Source organism: Hyaena hyaena, unplaced genomic scaffold (genome assembly GCF_003009895.1).
Source record: "Hyaena hyaena isolate Hyena2069 unplaced genomic scaffold, ASM300989v1 scaffold_741, whole genome shotgun sequence".
Taxonomy (NCBI): domain Eukaryota; kingdom Metazoa; phylum Chordata; class Mammalia; order Carnivora; family Hyaenidae; genus Hyaena; species Hyaena hyaena.
The window spans coordinates 768321-793514 of NW_024081373.1; the positions used below are offsets into that span (position 1 = coordinate 768321).

Here is a 25194-nt window from a genome sequence, read left to right on the forward strand (position 1 = left end):
AAGCAATGTGGGTTGGTGGCCAAATTACACTTGAGTTTATCACCTTAACAGGCAGAGGGTATTTCTACCCGCCTACCTGAGCACAAAGACTATAGAAGTAAAAAGAGCACATATATGACCTCATCAAGAGAGCAAAGGACATTCTTTTTTTTTTTTTTTATCTATTTCTAGGAGAGAGAGAGAGAGAGAGAGGCAGCATGAGAAGGGGTCAGAGAGAGAGGGAGACACAGACTCCGAAATAGGCTCCAGGCTCTGAGCTGGGTCAGCACAGAGCCCGACGCGGGGCTCGAACCCACGAACCGCGAGACCATGACCTAAGCGAAAGTCGGATGCTTAACCGACTAAGCCACCCAGGCGCCCCAAAGGACATTCTTTAATAAGTGAATGAGTGAATGTAGTAGTTCACTAACCAGATAAAATCCCCACACACTTCCCAGCTCACCCCTGCACCCATCCCTTCCCAAGCACAGTCCCAACAGAAAGACTTAAGAGGTGACTGAGGCTGCGGCCATATACTGGAGCCAGATATTCTAGCATATTCCTGCTCCAGGAACATCCCAACTGGGTTTACTGTCTGTCACATGAACTCTATAGTACCACCCAGATCAGTGTGACCCGAGGAATCCCCATAAGGAGAAGGGTGTTCTGGAGAGAACCTGTGTTCCAATTTCAGCTCTTTGCTTTACCAACTGTCACATAACTCTTGGAACTTCAGTGTTTTCTAATCTATACAATGAGAACAATACTGACCTTATAGTGTTGTTTGGAGGATTAAAGCTAATGAACATAACATACATACTATGACTGACCTTGGTATATGACAGCTTCCAGGTACAGAGTACTCCATTTGCCATCATTCTAATGTATGTCCCAACTATGGCTTCTTCAGAATGCAGGCCTAAGCTTATTTGTTTCTTATTTTCCCAGGAAGACCACGATGTCTGGCACATTGTAAATGAAAACGGGATAACAGTTGAACTGTAGGAGGGGTCTATTCTTAGTCATTGTGACATTCTGAGGCAAGCCTCCATTTATCATCAGAAACTTGCCTGACAATATTCAGCTCAATGCTAGACACATTTCTAGTTCTATGCTCTGAGGCCAATGGGAAAACTCATAGATCCTAACCCAATATTTTAATCATTGTAGGACCTCAGGGTATGATAAACTGACTAGTTGAATGAAAAATGAATGAATGAATGAATGAATGAATAAGCTTATCTCTGTAAAAGAGTTTATGAAGATGAAATTAATAAAAAATCATTTAAGAAATGATTTGAGGGGCGCCTGGGTGGCTCAGTCAGTAAAGCGTCCTACTTTGACTCGGGTCATGATTTCACAGCTTGCGAGTTCGAGTCCTGCATCGGGCTTTGTGCTGACAGCTCAGAGCCTGGACCCTGCTTCGCTTCTGTGTCTCCTATCTCTGCCTCTCCCCAGCTCACTCTCTGTCTCTCTCTCTCAACAATAAATAAACAATAAAAAAATTTTAAAGAAAAGAAATGATTTGAGCAATAATGTGCTTAAATTACCAATAACCATGGATTGAAGAGATGATTTTATTTTATTTTAGTGACTTAATTAGTATCAGGCAAAGAAAGAATCTAGGGCACTAGAAGAAAGGAGGAGATTTTTAATCATGAGTGGTACACGTTATCCCAGAATATGGTGAACATGGTGAACAATTACCAAAAGGGGGATCAGAGGACAGTACACTAAAGATAATAATTCTCTTATAAACTGGGTGGAAAATACTGAGATAAATAACAAATTACACACAGTGTTTCTGGACCTTTCATTAGGTTCCAGGGAGAAAGCAATCAGTATTTCTGGAAATGACTTTTCTATGTTATGAATTTTAATGAGGTATTTAGCATGACCCCAAAAAGATGCTGCTACATTTTTAGTAGTCTATTCACTCACTTAAGAAACTACTTCATTTTAACTCAAAGGTGAACTTTCTTCTTGGTAGGGTTTTTTAGAGCAAGCTAATTTCCACCTCCCTAAGACCATTTTGTTGCAATTACGCCCAGACAATGGGTCTTTCAAAAACCTTTAAAAAAATTGTTTTAATGTTTTATTTATTTTAAAGAGAGAGAAAGAAAGAGAGAGAGAGAGAGAGAGAGAGATACAGAATCCAAAGACAGGCTCCAGGCTCTGAGCTAGCTGTCAGCACAGAGCCCAACACAGGGCTCGAACCCACAAACCGCAAGATCATGATCTGAGCTAAAGTCGCACACTTAACCAACGGAACCACCCAGGTGCCCTTTACAAAAACCTTTCAATCCCGGGGCGCCTGGGTGGCTTAGTCGGTTAAGCGTCTGACTTTCGCTTGGGTCATGATCTCGCGGTTCATGGGTTCGAGCCCCACGTAGGACTCTGTGCTGACTGCCAGCTCAGAGCCTGGAGCCTGTTTCAGTCTGTGACTCCCTCTCTCTCTGACCCTCCCCTGATCACGCTGTCTCTCTCTCTCCTAGAAATAAATTTAAAAAAAAACATTAAAACAAACAAACAAACAAACAAAAACCTTTCAATCCCAAGACTGTACCACTTTGTTCAGTCAGTGAGATCACAAATCAGGGAGGAACAAAAAGTAGCGCCTAGGAATGGTTTCCAACCCTCCTTCATGAATGCTTACAATACTGTTTAATTGCCCCCTTCCTCCCAAGATAAAATTCCATACGTTCACTAATTCGGCTCACGAAAGCATTGCCCATGACAACAAAATCTGGGTGCTTCCAAATCACTTTGGAAATATAAAACGTAGTATATATGCTTAATTTTTCAAAATGACACGTGACACAGCTGCTATTTTTACTACCTGCCTAACACAGCCCACACACATTTTTTTTTAATAACTGAATTAGAAGCCAAGAAGCAATCAAAGCCAAGATATTGAATGCTATGCTTTGATTTCTGAGGCAATGCTTATTTGGACCCAACACAATGGCCCTTGCCACTCAGGGATAGAGCAGATTTCTTTAAAAGCAACAACAGCAACACTGGTTTGGAAAGACTCTCCTCTTAGACTTCCTCTGAAAAGAGAGGTTTTGGCTCCCAGAAGCTATCCCCAACAAGCACCATCAACAGCCACCAAAGGGCTCCTCTTGCCTTTTCTCCCCTTCTATGCAAATCCACTTAGATACAGTGCATGACTGTTACTGAAACTCAGCAGCAAGCAAAAACCAAAAGGGCAATCGATGAAATTGATGGGCCAATAGTGCCCAGCATGTGGTATATATAGCACCTAAAGGTAAAGGTTCTCCCTTGGGATCCAAAAGGTCAACATCAACTATTTTACACATATTGATTAAAAGAGATCAATGGGGAAAGAAATTTTTTTTTCTCCTCTCACTTTCCAGTTTACCACCTGATCACCAAACATTCATTGGTCAATTACTACGTATATAAAATTTTGAAAGGCATAATTATTCCTGTCATCGTTCGCAATTAAAACTTTACTTTAGAAAGAGGCGGGGCACCTGGGTAGCTCAGTTGGTTAAATGTCTGACTTCAGCTCAGGTCATTGATCTCACAGTTCGTGGGTTTGAGCCCCGTGTCGGGCTCTGTGCTGACAGCCAGCTCAGAGCCGGGAACCTGTTTCAGATTCTTTATCTCCCTTCTCTCTCTGACCCTCCCCTGCTCTCTCTCTCTCTCTCTCTCTCTCTCTCAGAAATAAAAAATAAAAATAAAAACACTTTTAAAAAGTGGTGTAGGCCATTCTTATAAATATGAGAGATAAACAGAAGTATGAAGAGAAGCCAGGAGTTCCATTGTTGCCAGTTATCATCAGCGCAAACCAGACATCTTGAAATGGCCACAATTCTTGACTCTTGCCCACTTGGTTTTGACTTTGCTTGACCTATACCCTTGGCTTTAGGAAAGAGGTCTCTAGTGAATGACCAAAGATTAAGAAGCCAAAAATCTAAATTTAAGCAAACTTTTAACCCACTTGCCAATCAAAAGACAAGAAAAAGACAAGAGTCAAAACTCAGCTTCCTATGAGTCCAGGAAATCTCAACTCTGATGCTCTTTTTGATTTTCAATCCAGTCCGTCTATTTATAAAGCAGCTACTGTCACTTACTATTGTTCTGTGTGCTAGCAAAGGGTAAAGGAGGGGGTGGGGAGGACAAAGCAGAGGTCTTTGCCTTTAATGAATGGAAAGTTCTGCTGTGAAAGATTTATTCGCATGTGCGGTATAAAATAATAGGAGCCAGAGTAATCCCTAAATTTTGTGATAGCGATCATAGTGCTGGAGGATCTTAAAGAAGAAGGGAGAAGGGGAAGCAAAGTCTTCATGAGAAGGTAGAAATTGAGCTGTGGCCCAGTAGACAGAATTTGGATAGGAGCTGGACCATGGATGAAGTATTTAGGAAGAACAGAATGCCATAATATGAGAATCCTAAGCTTGTGCTCCATGGCCCACCCAATGCATTAAAGTGGAGAATACCTTACTTTGGCATCAGATAGGCATTCTTCCAATCTCAGCTCTGCCACTACGAAGGCTCTGAATTTAGCTGAGTTGCAAAACATCTCTGAAGCTCTATCTTCTCATGTGGAATAATAGTATTATCTACTTTGCAAGTCTACTGAAATAATAAAATAAGGTGCGCACGGAGCTAGCTCATAGAAGAAGCTCAAACAACATTTGTTCACTTTCAGCTTAGAAGCCAGTAAACAGTCATTTCTGTAGCAGACTGTTGTTTTTCCACAAATATTTACCTTCTCCTCCTACGGTAATAGAGCTGTGGCTGGGCCAGTGGCTGCTAAGCTAGAGGCCACACTTACCAGGAGCCCTGGCCTCTGTTTGATGTGTGTGACTTTGTTTCTGCCAGGAGTGCTGTGTGTCTCTTCTGGCCCTGGGCTTGGAAAGAGCCTCTCACTTTTTCTTCTTCCTGTGAGTAGGAACATGGATTTGCCTGAAACCCAACTCCAACCAGGTAGATGAAGGCATTGCCTTGGAGTGCAGCCAAGAAAACAAATTGCAAAAAATCTAGAAGCCCCCAGGGCAGCTGGGTGCCTCAACTGTTTAAGTGTCCCACTCTTGATTTCAGCTCAGGTCATGATCTCACGGTCCGTGAGTTCTAGCCCTGCATCCGTCTCTGTACTGACTGTGCAAAGCCTGCTTAAGATTCTCTCTCTCTCCCTCTCTCTGCCCCTCCATCACTTGTGCGCTCTCTTTTCAAAAACAGATAAATAAACTAAATAATAATAAAAAATAATTCAGTCTTTAAGTCTTTAATTTAATTAAGAATTCAATTTTTTTTTAAATTCTAGACCCCCCTCCCCCAAGAATGACTACATGGAGCAGAGCAGGCCACCTATCCTCCAAGGTGAGTACAGAAAAGAGGAATAAGTTTCTCTGTTATTTTAGACTCTCCCATATTGGTGGCTTATTACATCAGCTTAGCTTTTTCACCTAACTTATGCAAGATTTCATTTATCCTTTGAAGCAATAGTCTCTTTCAGGTGGAGCAGATATTATCCCCATTTGGCAGATGAGCAAACTACTGCCAAGAAAAGTCCAAGGTCACCTGACCTGTCAATGCTATCCTGCCACTGATTCCCAGAGCCTCAGTCTCTGAATGTAACAACTTTGTCACTTCTCATTCCTGAGGTTGTGAGCACAAGAATCGTTTAGATTTAGGTGTTGATGAAATTTGACAGGGTTGAATATTACATTTCAAATATAGAATCATGACACTTGATTTTAAATTAAGTGGCACACTGCAAGTGGTTTTCATAATTGTTGCTATTATACATTTGTTGCCACTGTAAAATCTCAAGGAGTATTGGAAGATGTAATTGCAACACAGAGTTCTGGAATCCAGGGCAGAAATGTTTGGCACTGGGGGTAATTTACACCCATAATGTAATTAAACAGGAGGCAATTTGCATCCAGATTTGCACATTACAGTATTTTTTTCTGATTATAAAAATTAAAAAAAAAAAGCTCTTGCAAGCACAGAAGTCTTTTTTGAGTGTTCTGACAATTAATATTTTAGACAAATGACATTGGGAAAGAGGACTTTCTAATCCTTTTCTGGAGGCTTAGCAGTTTGCCAAGAAAATCATAAGCTGTCTGTCAGATATTTTAATATGAAGCATGCTGTGATAAATAACTGTTTTCATCCCACATTATTTTTGCTCAAATGTATTTATAAGCTTTCTCTGATTCTCACCTATTCATAGGATCTGCCTATAAATAAATGATTTGAAGAGCATAAACTTAAACACCCAAAATGGATAAAAATCCAACTGTTACATTAGCAAAAAAATGGGATTTTAGGCTATTGAAAAAAAATTTCATTGATTATATCCAACACCTGTGTGGTGAAAAGTACACTAGACTCATATGACTCTCTTTCCTCTACTACACCACTTAAAAGACCTCAATCAGGGGTTCTGTTCTTTATGTCTCAGTCTCCTGGTTTTTTTTTCCTTAAGTTTATGTGTGTGTGTGTGCGTGTGTGTGTGTGTGTGAGAGAGAGAGAGAGAGACAGAGAGAGACAGAGAGACAGAGAGAGAGAGTGAGAGAGAGAGAGAGAGAACGCGCACAAGCAGGGGAGGGGCAGAAACAGAGAGAGACAGAGAATCCCAAGCAGGCTCCATGTTATGCCAATGTAGGGCTTGTACTCATGAACCATGAGATCATGACCTGAGCTAAAACCAAGAGTTGGCCACTTAATGGACTGAGCCACCCAGGCATCCTTCATTCACCTGTTTTAAAAAAGAAAAGCATAGTATCATTTCACTTGGCTGATGTGAATATTAAGTAAGACGTTTACAGAAATCGGACCAGCATAGAATTGGAGCTCAATAAATGCTTACTAAGTTGTTAAAGCTTAAATATGGAGAATGGACAAATCTAAAGTAGCTACCATTTATTAAACATTGCTCTAAGGCAATTCTGTGAGAGCACACTAGAATTATCCCTACCATAGAACCGATGAAGAAAGTGATGAAAGGAAGGAATTAGTGGCTATGTCTAAATCCACACACCTGGAGATTGGTGAAGGTAAGATCTGAACTCAGGGATGCAGATCCTCTAGGTTTTATAGGTAAGTACCAAGCTATACTAACTCATCCTGTAAAAAGCCTTCCTCTCCTATATCTAAATTGATGGAACTTCTGATTTGTGCTTTGCCAGATACATCATTGGTGGCCCTGAGATAAAAGATTTGATTTGTAAAGAAGGTGATATTTGCAATATTATTTGGCCATAAAAAAGAATGAAATCTTGCCATTTGCAAGGACACAGATAGAGCTAGAGAGCATAATGTTAAGTGAAATAAGTCAGTCAGGGAAAGACAAATACCTGATTTCAGTCATATGTGGAATTTAAGAAAAAATAAACAAAGGATAAAATGAGAGAAATAAACAAACCAAGAAACAGACTCGTAACTATAGAAAAGAAAGTGATGGTTACCAGAGGGAGGTGGGTGTGAGAATGGCTGAAATAAGAGATGGGGATTAAGGAGTTCACTTGTGACGAGCACTGGGTGATGCATGGAATGTTGAATCCCTATGTTGTACATTTGAAGTTAATATAACATTGTATGTTAAGTATACTGGAATTAAGATAAGAACTCAATGGGGCGCCTGGGTGGCTCAGTCGGTTGAGCATCCAACTTCGGCTCAGGTCATGATCTCACAATTTGTGAGCTCGAGCCCCACATCTGGCTCTGTGCTGACAGCTCAAAGCCTGAAGCCTGCTTCGGATTCTGTGTCTTTCTCTCTGTCTGCTCCTCCCCAACTCATACTCTATCTGTCTCTTAAAAATAAATAAACATTTTAAAAACACTAAAAAAAGATTAAAACTTAATAAAACAAGATTTAATTTGTATTAAAGGCTACATGCATATTCACAAAGTTACAGTCTACATATAGCTCCCAAAACTAGTAATAAGAAGTGCAAATCAAGAAGAGAACAATGTGAGAGTAATCACCTCTGTGTGATTTATTATGTATGTCACCCCAATCAGGCGATTTTCCCTTTCTGTCATGTCTGTTTGCAAGAAAATTTTGTTGGGGAGCAGGAGGGATGTCTTCTTAAACGTCCACATACTCAGTCATTTGAAAAAATAATTTTTTCTGTTATCTTGACATTGAACTATTTGCCTGAAATCAAGCACCCAATAACATTCTGATTAAACAGATTTATAATCATCTTAGTTCTTTTTTAGTGCTAAACCCAGTGAGCACATCCATTTCCTTCTCTTTTACCCAGGGCAAATTGTCTCTCTGACAAATCTATAAACTCTTCATGGAAGGATTATGTGACACACTTGTCTTTGACCTTTCCCAGCACATGGGGGGCACCTACCCCATGTCCATTGCTCTACCAAGCATTACAGAGGTGATGTTAGTCATTGTCATAAAAATAGTAGTAATATCACTTTACATACACTATTTCATTTAGTCCTCAAAACCACGTTAAGAAATCAGTATCAATATCATTGCTGTATTACAAATGAAGAAAATGACATATTTGTCTTATAGGTGCCTCATGGGTCTTAGAAAGGAAGGTGTTCCCTACTAGACAGGGAAACTCAACCACCTTAAATATTCTTCACTTAGTTGCCTCACAGAGACTCCAGATTCCACATGTACAGTGTGGTCCAACCTCCCCTAACCCCCAAACTTGGTTTTCTTCCCATACTTTTATATTGCGGGGAATGTGTTAGACTGAATAAAGGCCTCTCACCAAATATGTCCATGTCCTATTCCCTGAACTCATGACTACATTACCTTACATGGCAAAAGAGACTTTGCAGATGTAGAGACTTTGCAGATGTGATTAACTTGAGGACCCTATTGTGGACTGAATTGGGTCCTCCTAAAATTTATACATGGAAGTTCTTACCCCAAGGACCTCAAGATTGGGCCTTTAAATTGGTAACCAAGTTAAAATAAATGGGGTTGTTAAGGTAGGCCCTAATGCAATCTGACTGGTGCCCTTGCAAGAAGAGAAGATTAGCACACAGAAAAGAGACACGGGCCCAGACAGGTGCACACACAGAGGCCATGTGCGGACACGAGGAGAAGGCAGCCATTGGCAAACTCAGGAGAGAGGCCTCAGAAGAAACCAAACCTGCCAACACTTTGACCTCAGACCTCCAGCTTCCAGAACCATAAGAAAATAAATTTCTGTTGTTTAAGCCACCCAGTTTGCTTGTTATGGCAGTCCTAGCAGACTAAAACAGATCCTAAAACAAGGAGATTATCCTGGATTATGGGGATGTAATCGCAAGGGTCTTAAAAGAAGGCAGAAGGGTCAGAGCATGAGAAGAAGGAAAGGTGAAATAGAGCAGATGTCAGAAAGGAGAAAAGATACGCCATTGCTGTTTTTGCAAATAGAAGGAGCCATGTGCCAAGGAATGCAAGCAGCCTGTAGAAGCTGGAAGAGACAAGGAGATATATTCTCTACCAGAGCTTCCAGAAGGAAGGCAGCTGGGTCAGCCCCAAGACTTTAGCCCACTGAGACTGACTTTAGACATCTGACCTCCAGAACTGTAAGATAATAAATTTGTGTGCTTTTCAGCCACCAAGTTCATAGTAATTTGTTACAGCAGCCATCAGGAACAAATGTAGGGAATGACATCACCAATCACCTGTTCCTCCAAATCTGGTCCTTTTTCTTGGGGTCCCTGTCTCTCCTCACCCACCTGAGTTCACACCTTCCAACAGTCTCATCTGGACTATTGCCCTTGCCTCTAAATTTATTTCCCTGGTTCCAATCCCTTTCATCATCCAAATTATCCTGCTTCCTTCTGCCGATGTGAGTTTCCTGAAACATTTCTTTAATTGGCCACTATTCATCTATAAGATAAGCACCGAGGTCCGGTGTTCTGTGGCCTCTCCTCTTCATGCACTTCCAGTGTGGGCTACGTGTCTCCTACCTCATCAGCCTTGCCTTAGTCCCCTTTCCTGTCCCCAGCTGCATGTTCCCCTCGCTCCGGTGGACTGTGTGCCCTTCTTTCTCCAGCCCATGCTACACGATTCCATCTCTCTCTCCTGGGCAACAGATACTCCTCTTCAGCCTGGAACTATGTGCCCCTCACTTATTGTAGTCCCTTGCATCTCTTTGAGCATGCTGTGCCTACTTCCCCCTTGATGCCTTTGGCTGCTTTCCTCCTTTCTTCTTATACTTATTCTTATACTTATCTCCTACTTATACTGCAAAACTTACCTTGCATGTCACCTCCTCCAGAAAGCTCTCCCTGAGGTTCTTCCACCCTTATTATCAATTGGTTGAGTTTCGCATCCTCCATGCTCCCGTGACAAGCTTTCTTTTTCTCTAACACAGCTAGAGATACGGGCTCCATACTTCCTCCACAGCAAATATGCTTTCACTTGCCTGAATCCCCCATTAGACCGTGTTCATCCAAGCTGGAATTGTCTCTTTCATAGAATTCTCCAGTGTCCAGGATAGTGCCTGATATTGAAGAGACTAGTGTTTGCTGAAAGACAATTCTTAGGGAAAGAGATAGAACTTCACTTATTCATGCAGCAGATAGTGACTGGGGGCTCACTATCTGTAAAACACTGTGGGAGACACAACTGTGTGTTAGGACTTGACATCCCCACTTGGAATTTTAAACTTAGTCAGTGTTGAGATGTTACTTAAATGTCCAGCAGGTGGTAGCACCTAACTAGGCCAGAAACACTGAGTTTCAGCCTCTGAGGATGAATTCATACTTGGAAAACCTGGAAAGGATTTGGAGAATTGGAAATTTTGCTAGGACCAGATCATGGGAATACAAAAGACACCGGAAACCCAGAAGCAGAAAGTTCTCACTAATGTGATGTGGGACCTTCAATAAATACCCAGTGGCTTCATGACCTGAACATGGCTTGTGTTCAGGAATGCACTCAAGTGTCACTCTTATGAGTTCCAAAGGAGGCGTCAAATTTCCAAAGTATATTGAATCTGACAGAAGGAAGGGACCATGTAGGCTAACAGGGAGCAAAAGAAAACAGCAAATTGTATTAAGCAACTCACAGTGGCTAAGAATTTTCATCATTAGGCATTCCCTTCCTAATAATTTCATGTAATCCAAATGCAGAAGCAGATTGTTAATGACTAATACAGGACAAATGTATTTCATTTCAAGGTCAGCTTTTGTTCAGGAAAAGTCATAAACAATTCTCTTCTGTGACCCTATCTGATAAAGCAGAAGCCAAGCAGATGTATACAAATGAAAATAGGGTGAGTCAGAGCATTTTATCCCATGAATAACAAAAATGGATTCAGGCTGACTCGTCTCCAGGCAACCTATATAAATACAGTCACATAACCCTGATTTTTGTATGTAAAATAGATGATCAAGAGATTCACTTAAAATTATTCATGGCTATCTCTTCCCCATTTTAATAGATCTTAAAAGCTGTTTCCTTGCCAGTCATCTTGTTGTTACCCTTCCCTGATGAAGACTGCGGGCCAAGCAATTCCTTCTGCCAAGATTTTAGTACTCATTACTGGATCTCAAAGTAAATTCAGGTTAAAGAATTTGACAGCTACAAAAAATTGTGAATACACGATGATCATTTGTTTTCTTTTTCATTTGCATGTGTATAAATATATAGGTATATTAGTAAATGAGTGATGATGACAAATTAATGTGTAGTACAACTTAGAATCTCCTAGAAACTAAAACAAAAGCTCATGTAAATACGAATGATAGATACTAAATAAAATAATAAATAAAATGACTAGGGATATTACTCACAGATCACAAACTAGAATGAATTGGATGCCCTCCATATTACATAGAAAATTAACCAAGAAGAAAAAAATAACAAAGACAAGTAATTCAAAAGTTTTCAGTTTTAATATCTTTAATAAAGTCACAAACCAGGAAATAATGTCAATCTGGGAAAATATCAGAATGTTTTATTTTTACATAATTAGGAAAAAAGCCCTCAAAAGAATGTATAGTGTGTGTCCTGTTTTTTTGTCACATGATCTAACAGTTAAACAACTAGCTTTTAAATAAGATTTTTAAGATGGACTGGGTGACCTTCAAGGCAGTGTGACATTGTGGTGAGGGTCATCCTTCCTCCTGAGTCCACCATTCCTGGATTCATACCTCAACTCCATGACTCCCTGGCTGTATGTGGTAGTCTCTCTGTGCCTGTATGTTCAATTGCTTGTTCTACAAAGTGGACATAATAACAGCATGACTTCAGAGGGTTGTTGTGATAATTAAGTGAGAGAAGTCAAGTAAGTCTTGGCACAGCACTCAGCACCTAGTAAGCTCTTCATAAATACTAATTATTGCTATTGAGATTACTAACATCTGCCTGCTTCTAATTTTGTTTTTCATGTTCCCAGAACCTGGATTGGACGTTGTACTAAGAAAAAAAAAATCATGTTAGCCCTAGTATCAAAAAATCTGAATTCTGGTCTTGGCTCCCCCACTTACCAGATGTGTGGCCTTGGACAAAAGTCTTAATCGATTTCACCAACTATAAAATGGGTAATTTGTGTTCTACCTTATCTCCCCTGGGCCCGTGCTCATTTCAGGTGAGATTTAAAAAGTTTGGTTTTGTTTTGCTTCGCTTCTTTGATGGAAAGCATTATTCATATGTAAAATCTGATGGTGGTGATGGTAATGATAGATTTGAGATTCAGGGTACCATTAAGTGTAAAAGAATACAGTACTCAGGTCTGACTAGGGAAGATTACAGGGCACCACTTCTGTCAAATCACGGCCTTCAACTTCATGATGACAGTCCTCTCAACCAACAAGGACAGAAAAAGGCAGACAGAAAGACAGAGAGACAGAAATTAGTACTCAGTCCCAATTAGATAGCCCTGATCCATTATTGTTACTATTTTTTTAGTAGTTGTTATTACTACGTTATCATCCTTGCTCTACAGGGCCCTTAAAGGCGTTTTTTAAAGAGGAAAATGAAAATCAAAAATTTGACTACAACCCAAGTTGCCTGGCATATTAATATCACATTCCTTTCTCTAAGATAGCAAATTACATATTCTGATACATTTATTTTACAAAGCACGGTATGGAATTATATAAACAGAAAGATCCCACCAATATTTAAGTTACAGGAAAAAAGCTAACAGAAAATACTTAATGTTTCTCTACACTTTGTAGATTTCTCCACTTAAGTATATGTTAACTTTAATCCAAAAAGGTGAGTAGAAGTATTCTAAAATATATGATGCTCTTGGCAATCTCAGTGAAAAGAGATAGCTATAACAGTGTGCCCATTTTCTGAGGCTTACTAAAGAATCCTGCTTTTGAGAATCACTGAGACTGTGAAGAAAGAACCAGTCCTGGGACGATGATACTTAATTATCAGGTGGGGCATCTTTCTGACTTTGTTTTATACCCCTGGGTTCAGCTCTGCTCAGAAATTTGGTCCAAAGATAATAGATCATTGATCTGTTCTAGTTTTACAAAGCTCATTTTAATTAAGAGTTTCTAATAAAAGAATTATGTCTCCTGCTAAGTCAGCCTTTGGTAAGCTCAGGATAAAATATGCCATAAATATTACATGGTTGCTCTGGTGTAAAGTTACGTGCAATGCAGGGTTTGAAAAAGGCAAGTGCATGCTCTCAAAACCTGCCACTTTACAGGTAAAGCCAACGTGTCCAATTAAGACCGTGCTGAAAATTAATACAGTTTTATTATGCATCTACTGAACCTTATTTTTAGAATCACTTTTACCAAGTGTATCTTAAATACTTTTTAAAATTCTAAGTCCTCCTCCTCTGGCTTCTACTGGACTGATTCTCCGTGGTGGGGTGAAGGCATTACACAGCAAAAAAAAAAAAAAGAAAAAAAAAATGGCCCATCTATGTTAAAGCTGAAGCTAAATGTTTCCCCCATAACACATGAAATTTCTAAATGAATTTCAAAACTGATTAAGCTTATATTTGGAACAATACAAAGATATAAAGTGTTTTTAATTTCCTAATAATTCAATTAACTTTTCATAAACATAGTCACCCCGACAGAAATAAAAGGCAATATTGAATGAATAACAATACTTGGCAAGGAAAGCAAACACCATTTCAGAGTCTAATGTTAGGAAAAGGCCACTGTGGTTCTGATGGACTTGTTTTAATTAAAGACAATAAAGACACATACATCCCAATTTTCCTGACAATTAACAGCCTCCTTCCCCTGAGGGCAGTTTTTATTTTGCTTTCGACACATGAAGTAAACCAAAAATCAGAGCTGCTTCTCAAGTTTGACATCCCAGGGCTTGAGTAGAAAGAATTGTTCCCATTTCCATGTGCCTTCTGTTCTCCCTGCAGGGGACTCAGTCTCTACCTTCCTACCTCAGCTACGCCTTCAATAATTAGAAAAGGATAATTTATAAACAATTATTCATCATGAGTTCTAAAATAAGGCCCCGGGTGAAAGGATCAAGTTCAAGACATCACAGTATGTTAGCAGTACAGATTATCTCATCTTAGATAGATTCAGCCCACCACTGTGACAGATGCTTCCATCCAGAGCATCTTGCTGGCTCTTCTATTCCCACTTCCCATCCTCCTTGCATTTTAATATCAGAAAGTATTCCTTTAAATGTAAGGAAATGTGGGGAGAAGGAAGAAAATGCTCAACTTCTCACTTTTCTAACCTTATTTTTTATTCAGTGAACAAGCCCTTTATGCAAAAGGTATTTTCCCCATTCTTTTGGGACTTCACAATAGCTCCTAACTACAAAGTTAATCTTTGCACTTTACCTACTGAAGGAACACGGTGTGCTCTGTAGTTTCCCTATGTAGTGTTCAAAACTGTAGCTTATGATATAACAAGCTAAAGACAATTTCATTAAAAATGTCTTGCATCTAAATCATATTTGTCACTTCCCTATTTAGGATAAATTATAAGAGTATCATAGTCAAACTCAACAGTGTTGTAGATTCAGATAAACCTTCATGCTTATTTTCTGTCTTGTTAATATTTTCAGAAGATTCCGTAGCCTTAATGTCATTAGGGTTAAAAAAAAATGCAAAACTTCACATTTCTTTTTATAAGCAATATTAGGGTGGTAAATGTTCTTTAAAAATATAAGACCAAGTAGAGGAAATGAATGTTATAGCTTCTCTTGAAAAGTTTTCATAGTAAATTCACTGATGAGCATAACCTTCAAGTCACCTTCAGAAAGAGTGATTAAAGTAAAAAGTCTAATATAAAATAAAACATTTCAGTAAATGTGAAATTGGACCAATCATTTTTTAGGCCATGGGAACTTTTTTCCCTTAATAACGTGACTGATATAATTCTCTGTGTTCTCCTGTTGTGGCCAAACTGAATGATACCTCATGTCACACTGAAGTTACAATCTTAAGCTAGTCACTAACTGGATTTAGCCTGAGTAATTGGCCGGTATTTTGTTTGTACGCAATGCTTTCCTCCTTCTGTAACCAGCTGGAAGCTTAACAATTTCTGAGCTAGTTTAGATACAAGGCAAAACAGCCTAATTGTGAAGTTAGACATGTGTTTCCTTGTAAATGTCTCTCTGCAGAGTCATCGCATTTTTAAAACCCTGAAGAAAACTAACAGCAGCATCCAGCCTGTTAACCATTTGCTCTCACTGCAGAAAGTCCTTTTAGCGTGTATGTAACACGAAACTCCCAAGGGTTTTTATATTTTTTAATAAAAGCAGAAAGTAAGAAGTAACTAAGGCATAATTACTGCGTATTTAGCATCTGGCCTTATCTGATGTCATCTTTCTAACCTGGGGATTGGCAGTACTTTGCAGAAGGGCAGAGAATTTTCTTTCACTTTTCCTTTATTTATCCATCGGAAACCAGAAAATTCTTCCTTTTTTTCCAGTATTCGCAAGTCAGTTCCCTCACTCTGTCATCTGTCTTTCCCACTAGCTTGAGACTTGGGGCTCTTCCTGCCTGAAAGATAACCTGTCACTCAGCAAACTAGAACATCCTTCCCCCACCAGCCTGCAATGCTGCAGTTTTACATTAATGAGCTAAAAGTAACTCCCTAAATTAACCCCTTCTATTTTAAAATACAAATGGGCAGAGAGAGCTCATAAAAAACAAGAAATAAAAATAAAAACCTCTAGAAACTTACTGACTGGCATGACCACGTCATTTAAGAACACAAGACCTAGAGAAAGCATGCTGTGAAAGGAAAATCTTTAATCCTGGAGTGGCTGCTTTTCACAAGCAGTGATTTCTGCTTAGCCATACATAGCATTTCACATGCAATCATTTGTGCCCATGGCCCCAGCAAACTCAGTCATTACTCTTACATTCTGCTCTTCACTTTGCCTTGAAGGATTTGGAACTTTTTTACCCTGAATTATCCCACAAAGTGCTATGTAAAATAAAGGAGCATTTTACAAGGTAGCAGTGCCCCGGACAGCAGGAAGTCTGTGTAGATCCCTGGCTTAAATAAACATGTTTAAAGATATGGAAAATCTATTCAAGTCAATCATTAATATCTAAATGGGGAAATATATTACATTTTATATGGAGGGGGAAAATCTGGTTTTAGTCAAGGCTGTGGTGAATCGGTTTGGCAACTTTTAAATTAATTCTGGTGCTTTTCAGTCACTGCAGTTACACACAGGGAGTACTGAACAGAATGATGACGAAGCAATTGTTTGTGTTCAAACTTATCACAAACTATATTCCCCTGGACTTTTCACCTCAGCAGATTTCAGATTCCCCTTTCCAAAGAATATTTGACCTTCAAATTTCAGTCCCTGTAATCTCTTGATTTCTTGCACCTATCATATGTTAGAAAACTTAGATTGGGCTACATGTATATTATTTCTGTTACCTGACTTTAATGACTTTTAGTTGTTTTCAAAATCTGCAATCGGCTCATTGTGCCAACTCTGCATTGCAGACAAATCTTACTGTTCAATTCCAGCTTGGCTCCTGCAAACAGTCACTACAAACAGGCTTTAATTGTATTTACTCCGGGGGAAGAAGAGGAAAGAAACCCCCGCCAACCAGACAGCCTCCGCTGGGTGGTAAGCCCCCAGGGCAGCAGAGTCTCCCGGCTCGCCGGCCTGGGCGCTGTCCTTGGTGCTGCCGGCGCCATAGCGAGCACAAGCGCCTTACCTTCTGCCCCCGCGGAAGCTGCGGACGTCCCCCAAGCGTTAAGCGAGATGTAGCGCCATATCCCACCTTTAATACAAATAACTACCCAGGCCCATCCTCTTTGTCCCCTTCCCGAAGCCGTCAGGCCGACTGTTCTTCAAAGTCTTTTTGTTTTTTTCTTCTAGGCCCAACTCGGGGCCTGCGCTCATCTCGGGCTGCTTTAAAGGGAGGAGTGGGGGAAGGGGAGGGAGGCGAGGGGAAATGAGGCTGGGGGAGGGGAAAATGTAGGGGGAGGGGAGGAAGGAGAAGGGGAGAAGAAAAGGATGGGAAGAAAAAGGTCCAGGAGGAAAAGGCTCAGAGAGAAGGGCGGAGTGAGTGGGACTTAAGAAGACTTAAAGTGGGAGAGAGAAGAGATGCCCAAAAGAAGGGGAAGCGATTCATCACTGAAGACGGGGAAAGAAAAAAGTAATGGAGAAAGGGCAAAAGAAGAGAAAGCCGTGGATATAAGAAAAGAACAAGGTGGCCAGGAGGTCGGGAGAAAAGCTGTCCGAATGGCAGAAGAGTGACTAGACAAAGAAAGGGCGTTGGGTGAATACTCGCACCGGGGGTGTGAAATGCAATCCAGAGGCTAAGAGAAATGGAGAGAGGGGTTTTGAAGGGCGACAAGTGGTCTGGGACCTAGAGGAGAGTTGGGGGAGGGGCCGCGGACGGAGCAGCAAAGTCCGGGGTCCGGTGCGGCGTGGGCCCACGTGGAGCCGGCGCTGAATCACCGCTAGGCTGTCTTTACCCCCCTCATCTCCCCCGGCCCGGTGCCCGCAGTCCCCGCCTCCTCGGCCGCCGCCTCCACGGGGCGGGGCCCTGGCCCGGGACCAGCCGCCGCGGCTATAAATGGGCTGCGGCGAGACCAGCAGAACGCTGTGACAGCCACACGCCCCGAGGCCTCCAAGATGAGCTACACACTGGACTCGCTGGGCAACCCGTCCGCCTACCGGCGGGTCACCGAGACCCGCTCAAGCTTCAGCCGCGTCAGTGGCTCCCCGTCCAGCGGCTTCCGCTCGCAGTCATGGTCCCGCGGCTCGCCCAGCACCGTGTCCTCCTCCTACAAGCGCAGCGCGCTCGGCCCGCGCCTCACCTACAGCTCGGCTATGCTCAGCTCTGCCGAGAGCAGCCTCGACTTCAGCCAGTCCTCGTCGCTGCTCAACGGCGGCTCCGGGCCGGGTGGGGACTACAAGCTGTCCCGCTCCAACGAGAAGGAGCAGCTGCAGGGGCTGAACGACCGCTTCGCCGGCTACATTGAGAAGGTGCACTACTTGGAGCAGCAGAATAAGGAGATCGAGGCGGAGATCCAGGCGCTGCGGCAGAAGCAGGCCTCGCACGCCCAGCTGGGCGACGCGTATGACCAGGAGATCCGCGAGCTGCGCGCCACCCTCGAGCTGGTGAACCACGAGAAGGCTCAGGTGCAGCTGGACTCGGATCACCTGGAGGAAGACATCCACCGGCTCAAGGAGCGCTTCGAAGAGGAGGCACGGCTGCGCGACGACACCGAGGCGGCCATCCGCGCGCTGCGCAAAGACATCGAGGAGGCGTCGCTGGTCAAGGTGGAGCTGGACAAGAAGGTGCAGTCGCTGCAGGATGAGGTGGCCTTCCTGCGGAGCAATCACGAGGAGGAGGTGGCCGACCTGTTGGCCCAGATCCAGGCGTCGCACATCACGGTGGAGCGCAAAGACTACCTGAAGACAGACATCTCGTCGGCGCTGAAGGAGATCCGCTCGCAGCTCGAATGCCACTCCGACCAGAACATGCACCAGGCCGAAGAGTGGTTTAAGTGCCGCTACGCCAAGCTCACCGAGGCGGCCGAGCAAAACAAGGAGGCCATCCGCTCCGCCAAGGAAGAGATCGCCGAGTATCGGCGCCAGCTGCAGTCCAAGAGCATCGAGCTCGAGTCAGTGCGCGGCACCAAGGAGTCCCTGGAGCGGCAGCTCAGCGACATCGAGGAGCGCCATAACCACGACCTCAGCAGCTACCAGGTAGGAAACGCGGCTGCGCGGCCAGCCTGCGCCAGCGCCAGCGCCGCGCGCCCCCGACACTCAGGCACGCGACCCGGCGCGCTCTCCGCCGCGCTCCCTGGTGGCCGCTGGCCAGTGCGCGCGCGCGACGCAGACCCAAGTTAGATCTGCAAAGCGTTTTCGCCCCTCCCCATCCCTTCTCCACTCCTCTTCCACCCACCGTCTCCAGCTTCTCAGAGCCCGGACCTTTTTCTAAATGTGTTTTTCCCTCGGGAGTTCTAGTTTTAAAGTAGGAGGTACACATTCGGGTAGCTGATAAAACAGCAACTTTAAGATAGCTTGTGCAGAAACAGATATATTCTCAACTTTTCCAGCCGTGATCATCAGAACTCTTAAAGTTGGCTTTCAGCCCAAAAGGTTCAGATGAAAAGGGTTTGGTCAGCCGGGGGGTTTCCCCCAGCAGGTTTGTTTCCTGCTGACCCAAGTTCTAAATCCACTGGTCTCAGTGCATGGTGTGCCCAGGAAATCTCTTATTGTCTAATTGATCTTGTTTGTTCATTTATTTGTTAATTCCTCAGTTGTTTTGTTGTTGTTGCTTTTGTTTTAAGGGGCTAAGAGCTACCGGGTTTTCAGAGCTGGAGGGACGTGGGGGGAGGGGTGGTAAGTGCGAAAGAAGTTACTACTGGAGGGATGAGTCTACGGCTGTCTCTATTTCAGGACACCATCCAGCAGTTGGAAAATGAGCTTCGGGGCACAAAGTGGGAAATGGCTCGTCATCTGCGCGAATATCAGGACCTCCTCAACGTAAAGATGGCTCTGGATATCGAGATCGCTGCGTACAGGTACCGTGCTCACTGAGGATGGGGCAGAAATACTAACCGCACTGCGGAGGCTGTTTTGGCAAAACCCCCACCGCTTAAGTGAAAGCAAGCAGGTTGCGAGGATTTTAAATCAGTGCCTGGTTTTCTTTAGTAGTTAAAAAAAATTCTAAGGAGTTTGAAATTTGGTTTACCACTTTTTACACATCTTTAAAAGAACGAACATTAGTTAAAATAAGTACTTAATAAAATGTTTGAGGGAGAGCACTGATTAATTTCAGTGCTTATGCTTAATTTATTTTTGTTTTAGTGAAAACTGTTTTCCAAATGTTTGAAACAAAAGTGGAATTTTAGAGTTTAGTATTTCATATGGTGGTTTCAGCTTTTGACTTTATAATGTCAAGGACAAATATCAGGACATTCAGTTTACTGTTTCTCTGTTACAGCTTACTATTGCCATCATCTGGCTGAGAACAGCTATAGATTGATAGGATATATAGAGAGAGATTAGATAGAATATATTAGATAGAATTATAGACAGAAAAAAGAGAGAATATATATATTCTATTTTATTTATATATATGTGTACATACCTAGATATACAACCAGAGGGAGAGAAAAGAAAAGAAATTATGGGTCTGCTGACTGATGTCACCTTATTGTTAACTAAGTTCACAGGAGAAAATCCTTGACTAAACACTTTTTCTACTATCAAGAAGGTTATCATCAGAACATTACAGGAATAAATTGTATTCAGAGCTCTCTCTCCTTCCAGGAAAGCTGAATAATTATATTACATAGACACTTAATGATTAAAATCGCAGACCAATTTATAACTTGATATACCCATACTAACATGTTAGCCTAATTTTTAATGTACACAAAACAGTGTTATAGATATGTTGAATTTTATATTCACTAAAAGAAATTTAACATACATCCTGAAAGTCCAAATGCTCCAGAAGGTCACTAAGGCCTTTTTGACCACAAGGGACCTTCTCAGCATATTCGCAGTGCAGCAAATAGACTGCAGCAGAGCTGAGATTTGTCGGCTGAGAATGTTAGTGGACTTTTGGGTGTGGTCAGTTACTGCAGCAAGGCATTGGCTGGTGGTCCATGAACATCTCTGGATAGGACACAGAGCAGGTATTACACTGGCTTGACAGAATCCCTTATGAACGTGATTCTATTTATTCAAAGGTATCTGCTGCGTTACCCATCACATAACGATACTCAGAAGGCCCACTGAGATTTCAATCATGTCTTTTTTGATTCGGTCTTTAGGAAACTCCTGGAGGGTGAAGAGACCAGATTTAGCACATTTACAGGAAGCATCACTGGGCCGCTGTATACACACCGACAGCCCTCAGTCACAATATCCAGCAAGATTCAGAAAACCAAGGTAGAGGCTCCAAAGTTGAAGGTCCAACACAAATTTGTGGAGGAGATCATAGAGGAAACCAAAGTGGAAGATGAGAAATCAGAAATGGAAGATGCCTTGACAGCCATTACAGAGGAATTGGCTGTGTCCATGAAAGAAGAGAAGGAAGAAGAGGCCGTAGAAAAGGAAGAGGAGCAAGCTGAAGAAGAAGTCGTAGCCACCAAAAAGTCTCCAGTGAAAGCGGCTGCACCTGAGCTTAAAGAAGAGGAAGAAGGAGAAAAGGAGGAAGAGGAAGGCCAAGAGGAAGAAGAGGAGGAAGAGGAGGGTGCTAAATCAGACCAAGCCGAAGAAGGAGGATCTGAGAAGGAGGGTTCTAGTGGAAAAGAGGAAGGTGAACAGGAAGAAGAAGGAGAAACAGAGGCCGAAGGTGAAGTAGAGGAAGCTGAGGCTAAGGATGAAAAGAAAACTGAAGAAAAGCGTGAAGAAGTGGCTCCCAAGGAGGAGCCGGCGGCAGAAGCTAAGGCAGAAAAGCCAGAGAAAGCCAAGTCTCCCGTGCCAAAATCACCAGTGGAAGAGGTGAAACCCAAAGCAGAAGCTGTAGCCGAGAAAGTTGAACCGAAGAAGGAAGAAGAGAAAGTAGAGGAAGAAAAGAAAGAAGAAGCAAAGGAATCTCCCAAGGAAGAGAAGGGGGAGAAAAAGGAGGAGAAGCCAAAAGACGTGCCAGAGAAGAAGAAGGCGGAGTCCCCGGTAAAGGAGGAGGTGGTGGTGGAGGTCACCAAATCCGTAAAGGTGAGCTTGGAGAAAGATGCCAAAGAGGAGAAGCCACAGCCGCAGGAGAAGGAGAAGGAGAAGGAGAAGGTGGAAGAGGAGGGAGGGAGTGAGGAGGAAGCCAGTGATCAGGGTTCCAAGGAATCCAGGAAGGAGGACATAGCAGTCAATGGGGAGGTGGAAGGAAAGGAGGAAGAGCAGGAAACTAAGGAGAAAGGCAGTGGGGGAGAAGAGGAGAAAGGGGTCGTCACCAATGGGCTAGACTTGAGCCCAGCAGATGAAAAGAAGGGGGCAGACAGAAGTGAGGAAAAGGTGGTGGTGACCAAAAAGATAGAAAAAATCACCAGTGAGGGGGGCGATGGTGCTACCAAATACATCACTAAATCTGTAACCGTCACTCAAAAGGTCGAAGAGCATGAAGAGACCTTTGAGGAGAAGCTAGTGTCTACCAAAAAGGTAGAGAAGGTCACTTCACACGCCATAGTAAAGGAAGTCACCCAGAGTGACTAATATTTGAGTCCATTGCAAAAGGTTAAGCCATATGACAATTTTAATATGCATGTGATTGACAGCTTCAAAACAGAACGGGTTCTCCCATGGGGGCTCCAGACATCGTATTTTACTTTGTGCAATATGAGGGAACTGCATGCAAGCTCAGGGTGCTCCCTCCTCAGTCTTTGGGTGATTCAAATGCATGACATTGTATGTACCTGGGGAATTGGCCAGTTTCCTAAGCTGTCGGAAGAGGGGCACTCAGGGGTGGGGGGAGATGTTTTGAGATGTATTATGCAAAGAACCAACTGAGCCAAAAATAATAAATGAAACACAGAACTCTCTTAGCCTTAAGAAAGCTATATATGAATAATTATGTTTACCTCACTGGTGCATTTAAAATGGACTTTTGTTCATGGGAGAACCTCGTTGACATGCACAGTTTGCAACCTTTCGTTGATTGATGTTAAACGTCACAGCAGTACTTGCTCAATAAAGGTCATATTGGAAACAAAGTCGATTGGATGGTGTCCTGTCATTTCGAAGTGAAATTTCCACTACCTGACCCTGTCTTTTCCTACAGTAGATTATTTGGGGGGGTTATAAGTGAACTGCATTTCTTATTATTTCCCTGAGGGTGATCACTGGGAAAACATAATCGCCGAAACATTTTCAGTGTCAAAATCTTTATTTCACCCAATCTCAATCTCAAAGTTTTAAACTTGTGTTTTTCAAATAAAAACTAAAGCATCAGATAAAAAAGCAAGATTGGTGGGAAAGAAGTCTTCAACCCCCAGATGTTTTGATCCCAAACCCAAACTCAGAGAACCTCAAAGAGAGAGGGACCATAATGGAGTCATAACTTGTTTCTTGGAGTTGGGACACAAAGGAACTCATGGCACTTATAACAATGTATCCAGAAGAAGCAGAACTCAAATCATTAACAGTCCTAACAAGAAATATCCAGTCTCAGATGCATGTTTCTGGTTCAAACACAAATACACACACACACACACACCTTTTTTTGCAGCACTAATTCTTGATTTGCTTGACAGAGATTTATACTTTTGGTGTTTTAATTAGGGGGAAATAATGTCAAAAATGAATAAAATGCTCCACTCAGGAAAAAAAAAAAACTGTTCTCTGACACAAGCAAAGAAGTATTTTTAAATTTAACAAAAACAACAACAATAATAACAAAAAGGCCAGAGCTTGAGCAAGAAAATAATAGACCTCCCTGTTCAAAATATATCTGTTCCAGACTTTTTAGACCATTAGTAACTTATTGATTAATGTATTCTTTCCTCCAGGTCCATATTTTTTCACAATCAGATCATCCCAATAATATAATCCTTGATGATCTTTTTAATGGCTTTTCGAGATCTCCCAATTTTAATTCCTCAATGTACCCAGGAAGCTCACTGCTAATGTCAGATTTTGCAATACTGTTTCCCAATCATTAGCCACTTGCCAACCCTCACAATTTTTGCTTTATCTGCATATCATTTACACAATGTATTTACACTTTTCTTTAAAAACTCCTGTTTTAGGGTTGCCTGGGTGGCTCAGTCAGTTAAGCATCTGACTTCAGCTCAGGTGATGATCTCACTGTTCGTGGGTTCCGGCCCCGCATCGGGCTCTGTGCTGACAGCTCAGAGCCTGGAGCCTGCTTGGAATTCTGTGTCTCCAGCTTTCTCTGTCCCTCCCTCGCTCGTACTCTCTCTCTCTCTCTCTCAAAAGTAAATGGATAAACGTTTAAAAAAAAAGTTTAAATAATAATAAAATAAAGAACTCCTGCTTTATGTTAAAACACTACTCTCTGGAGCAACGGAATCCATGACATCCAAGGTAAAAGAGAATTTTCAAGTATAATCTCCAAAACTTAAAAAGCGTATATGGGAACAAGTCAGGACAGCCCGTAGGATGGAAGGATGCGTGGAAGAGGTGGGTGTTGGGAAAGCCCAGCTAGGATGGCCCCAGTACAGGCGGTATCCCTCATGCAGTCACGGGGCTGACTGAACCCCAAAGTTTGGATCACTTTATTGGAAACTTAGAAACACGGCACACATTTGTTCCACCAGCAAAGCAGGAAGAATCTTGATTAACAGTCCCACCAAAACTGGCCCTCGTGCTGCAGCAGCTTCGCCCCAGAGAAGAGTCAGGAAGCTCTTCTGTGAAGGGGGAATACAGACTGGATCTGTGTGATGTGTTAGTTGAATTTTTAAAATACCTACTGAATATATAGCCGTTACTATAAAAGTATTCATGCATCTATACCTAAACTCATCTCATTATCAGCACTAGCCCCTGAGGCTACCACAGGATAGAAAACCCTATCTGTAGCATATATGGCTTTAAGATGACAGGACCAGGGCACCTGGGTGGCTCAGTTGATTAAGCATCCTGACTCCGGCTCAGGTCATGATCTCATGGTTTGTTAGCTCAAGCCTTGCATTGGAGTCTGTGCTGACAGCTCAGAGCCTGGACCCTGCTTCAGATTCTGTCTCCCTCTCTCTCTGCCTCTCCCCTGCTTGTGCTCTGTCTCATTGTACCTCTCAAAAATGAATAAATGTTAAAAAAAATTTTAAATAAAATGACAATGACTAATCAGCAGCCCTCTCCAAGGCCAGCACTGGAGACTTGTCCCTTCAGTTCCAACTTTGTTTTCAACCACC

At 42.3% G+C, this 25194-nt stretch overlaps 1 protein-coding gene across 1 annotated transcript; it reads left to right on the top strand.

The window, feature by feature from the left end:
• Positions 1–17981: 17981 nt before the first annotated feature.
• On the top strand, positions 17982–23034 carry NEFM (neurofilament medium). Its single transcript, XM_039218169.1, has 3 exons — positions 17982–19081; positions 19778–19902; positions 21163–23034. Exons 1-3 carry the CDS (start codon positions 18002–18004, stop codon positions 22535–22537), a joined length of 2580 nt encoding a protein of 859 aa, XP_039074100.1. The 5' UTR covers positions 17982–18001; the 3' UTR covers positions 22538–23034.
• Positions 23035–25194: the final 2160 nt, after the last annotated feature.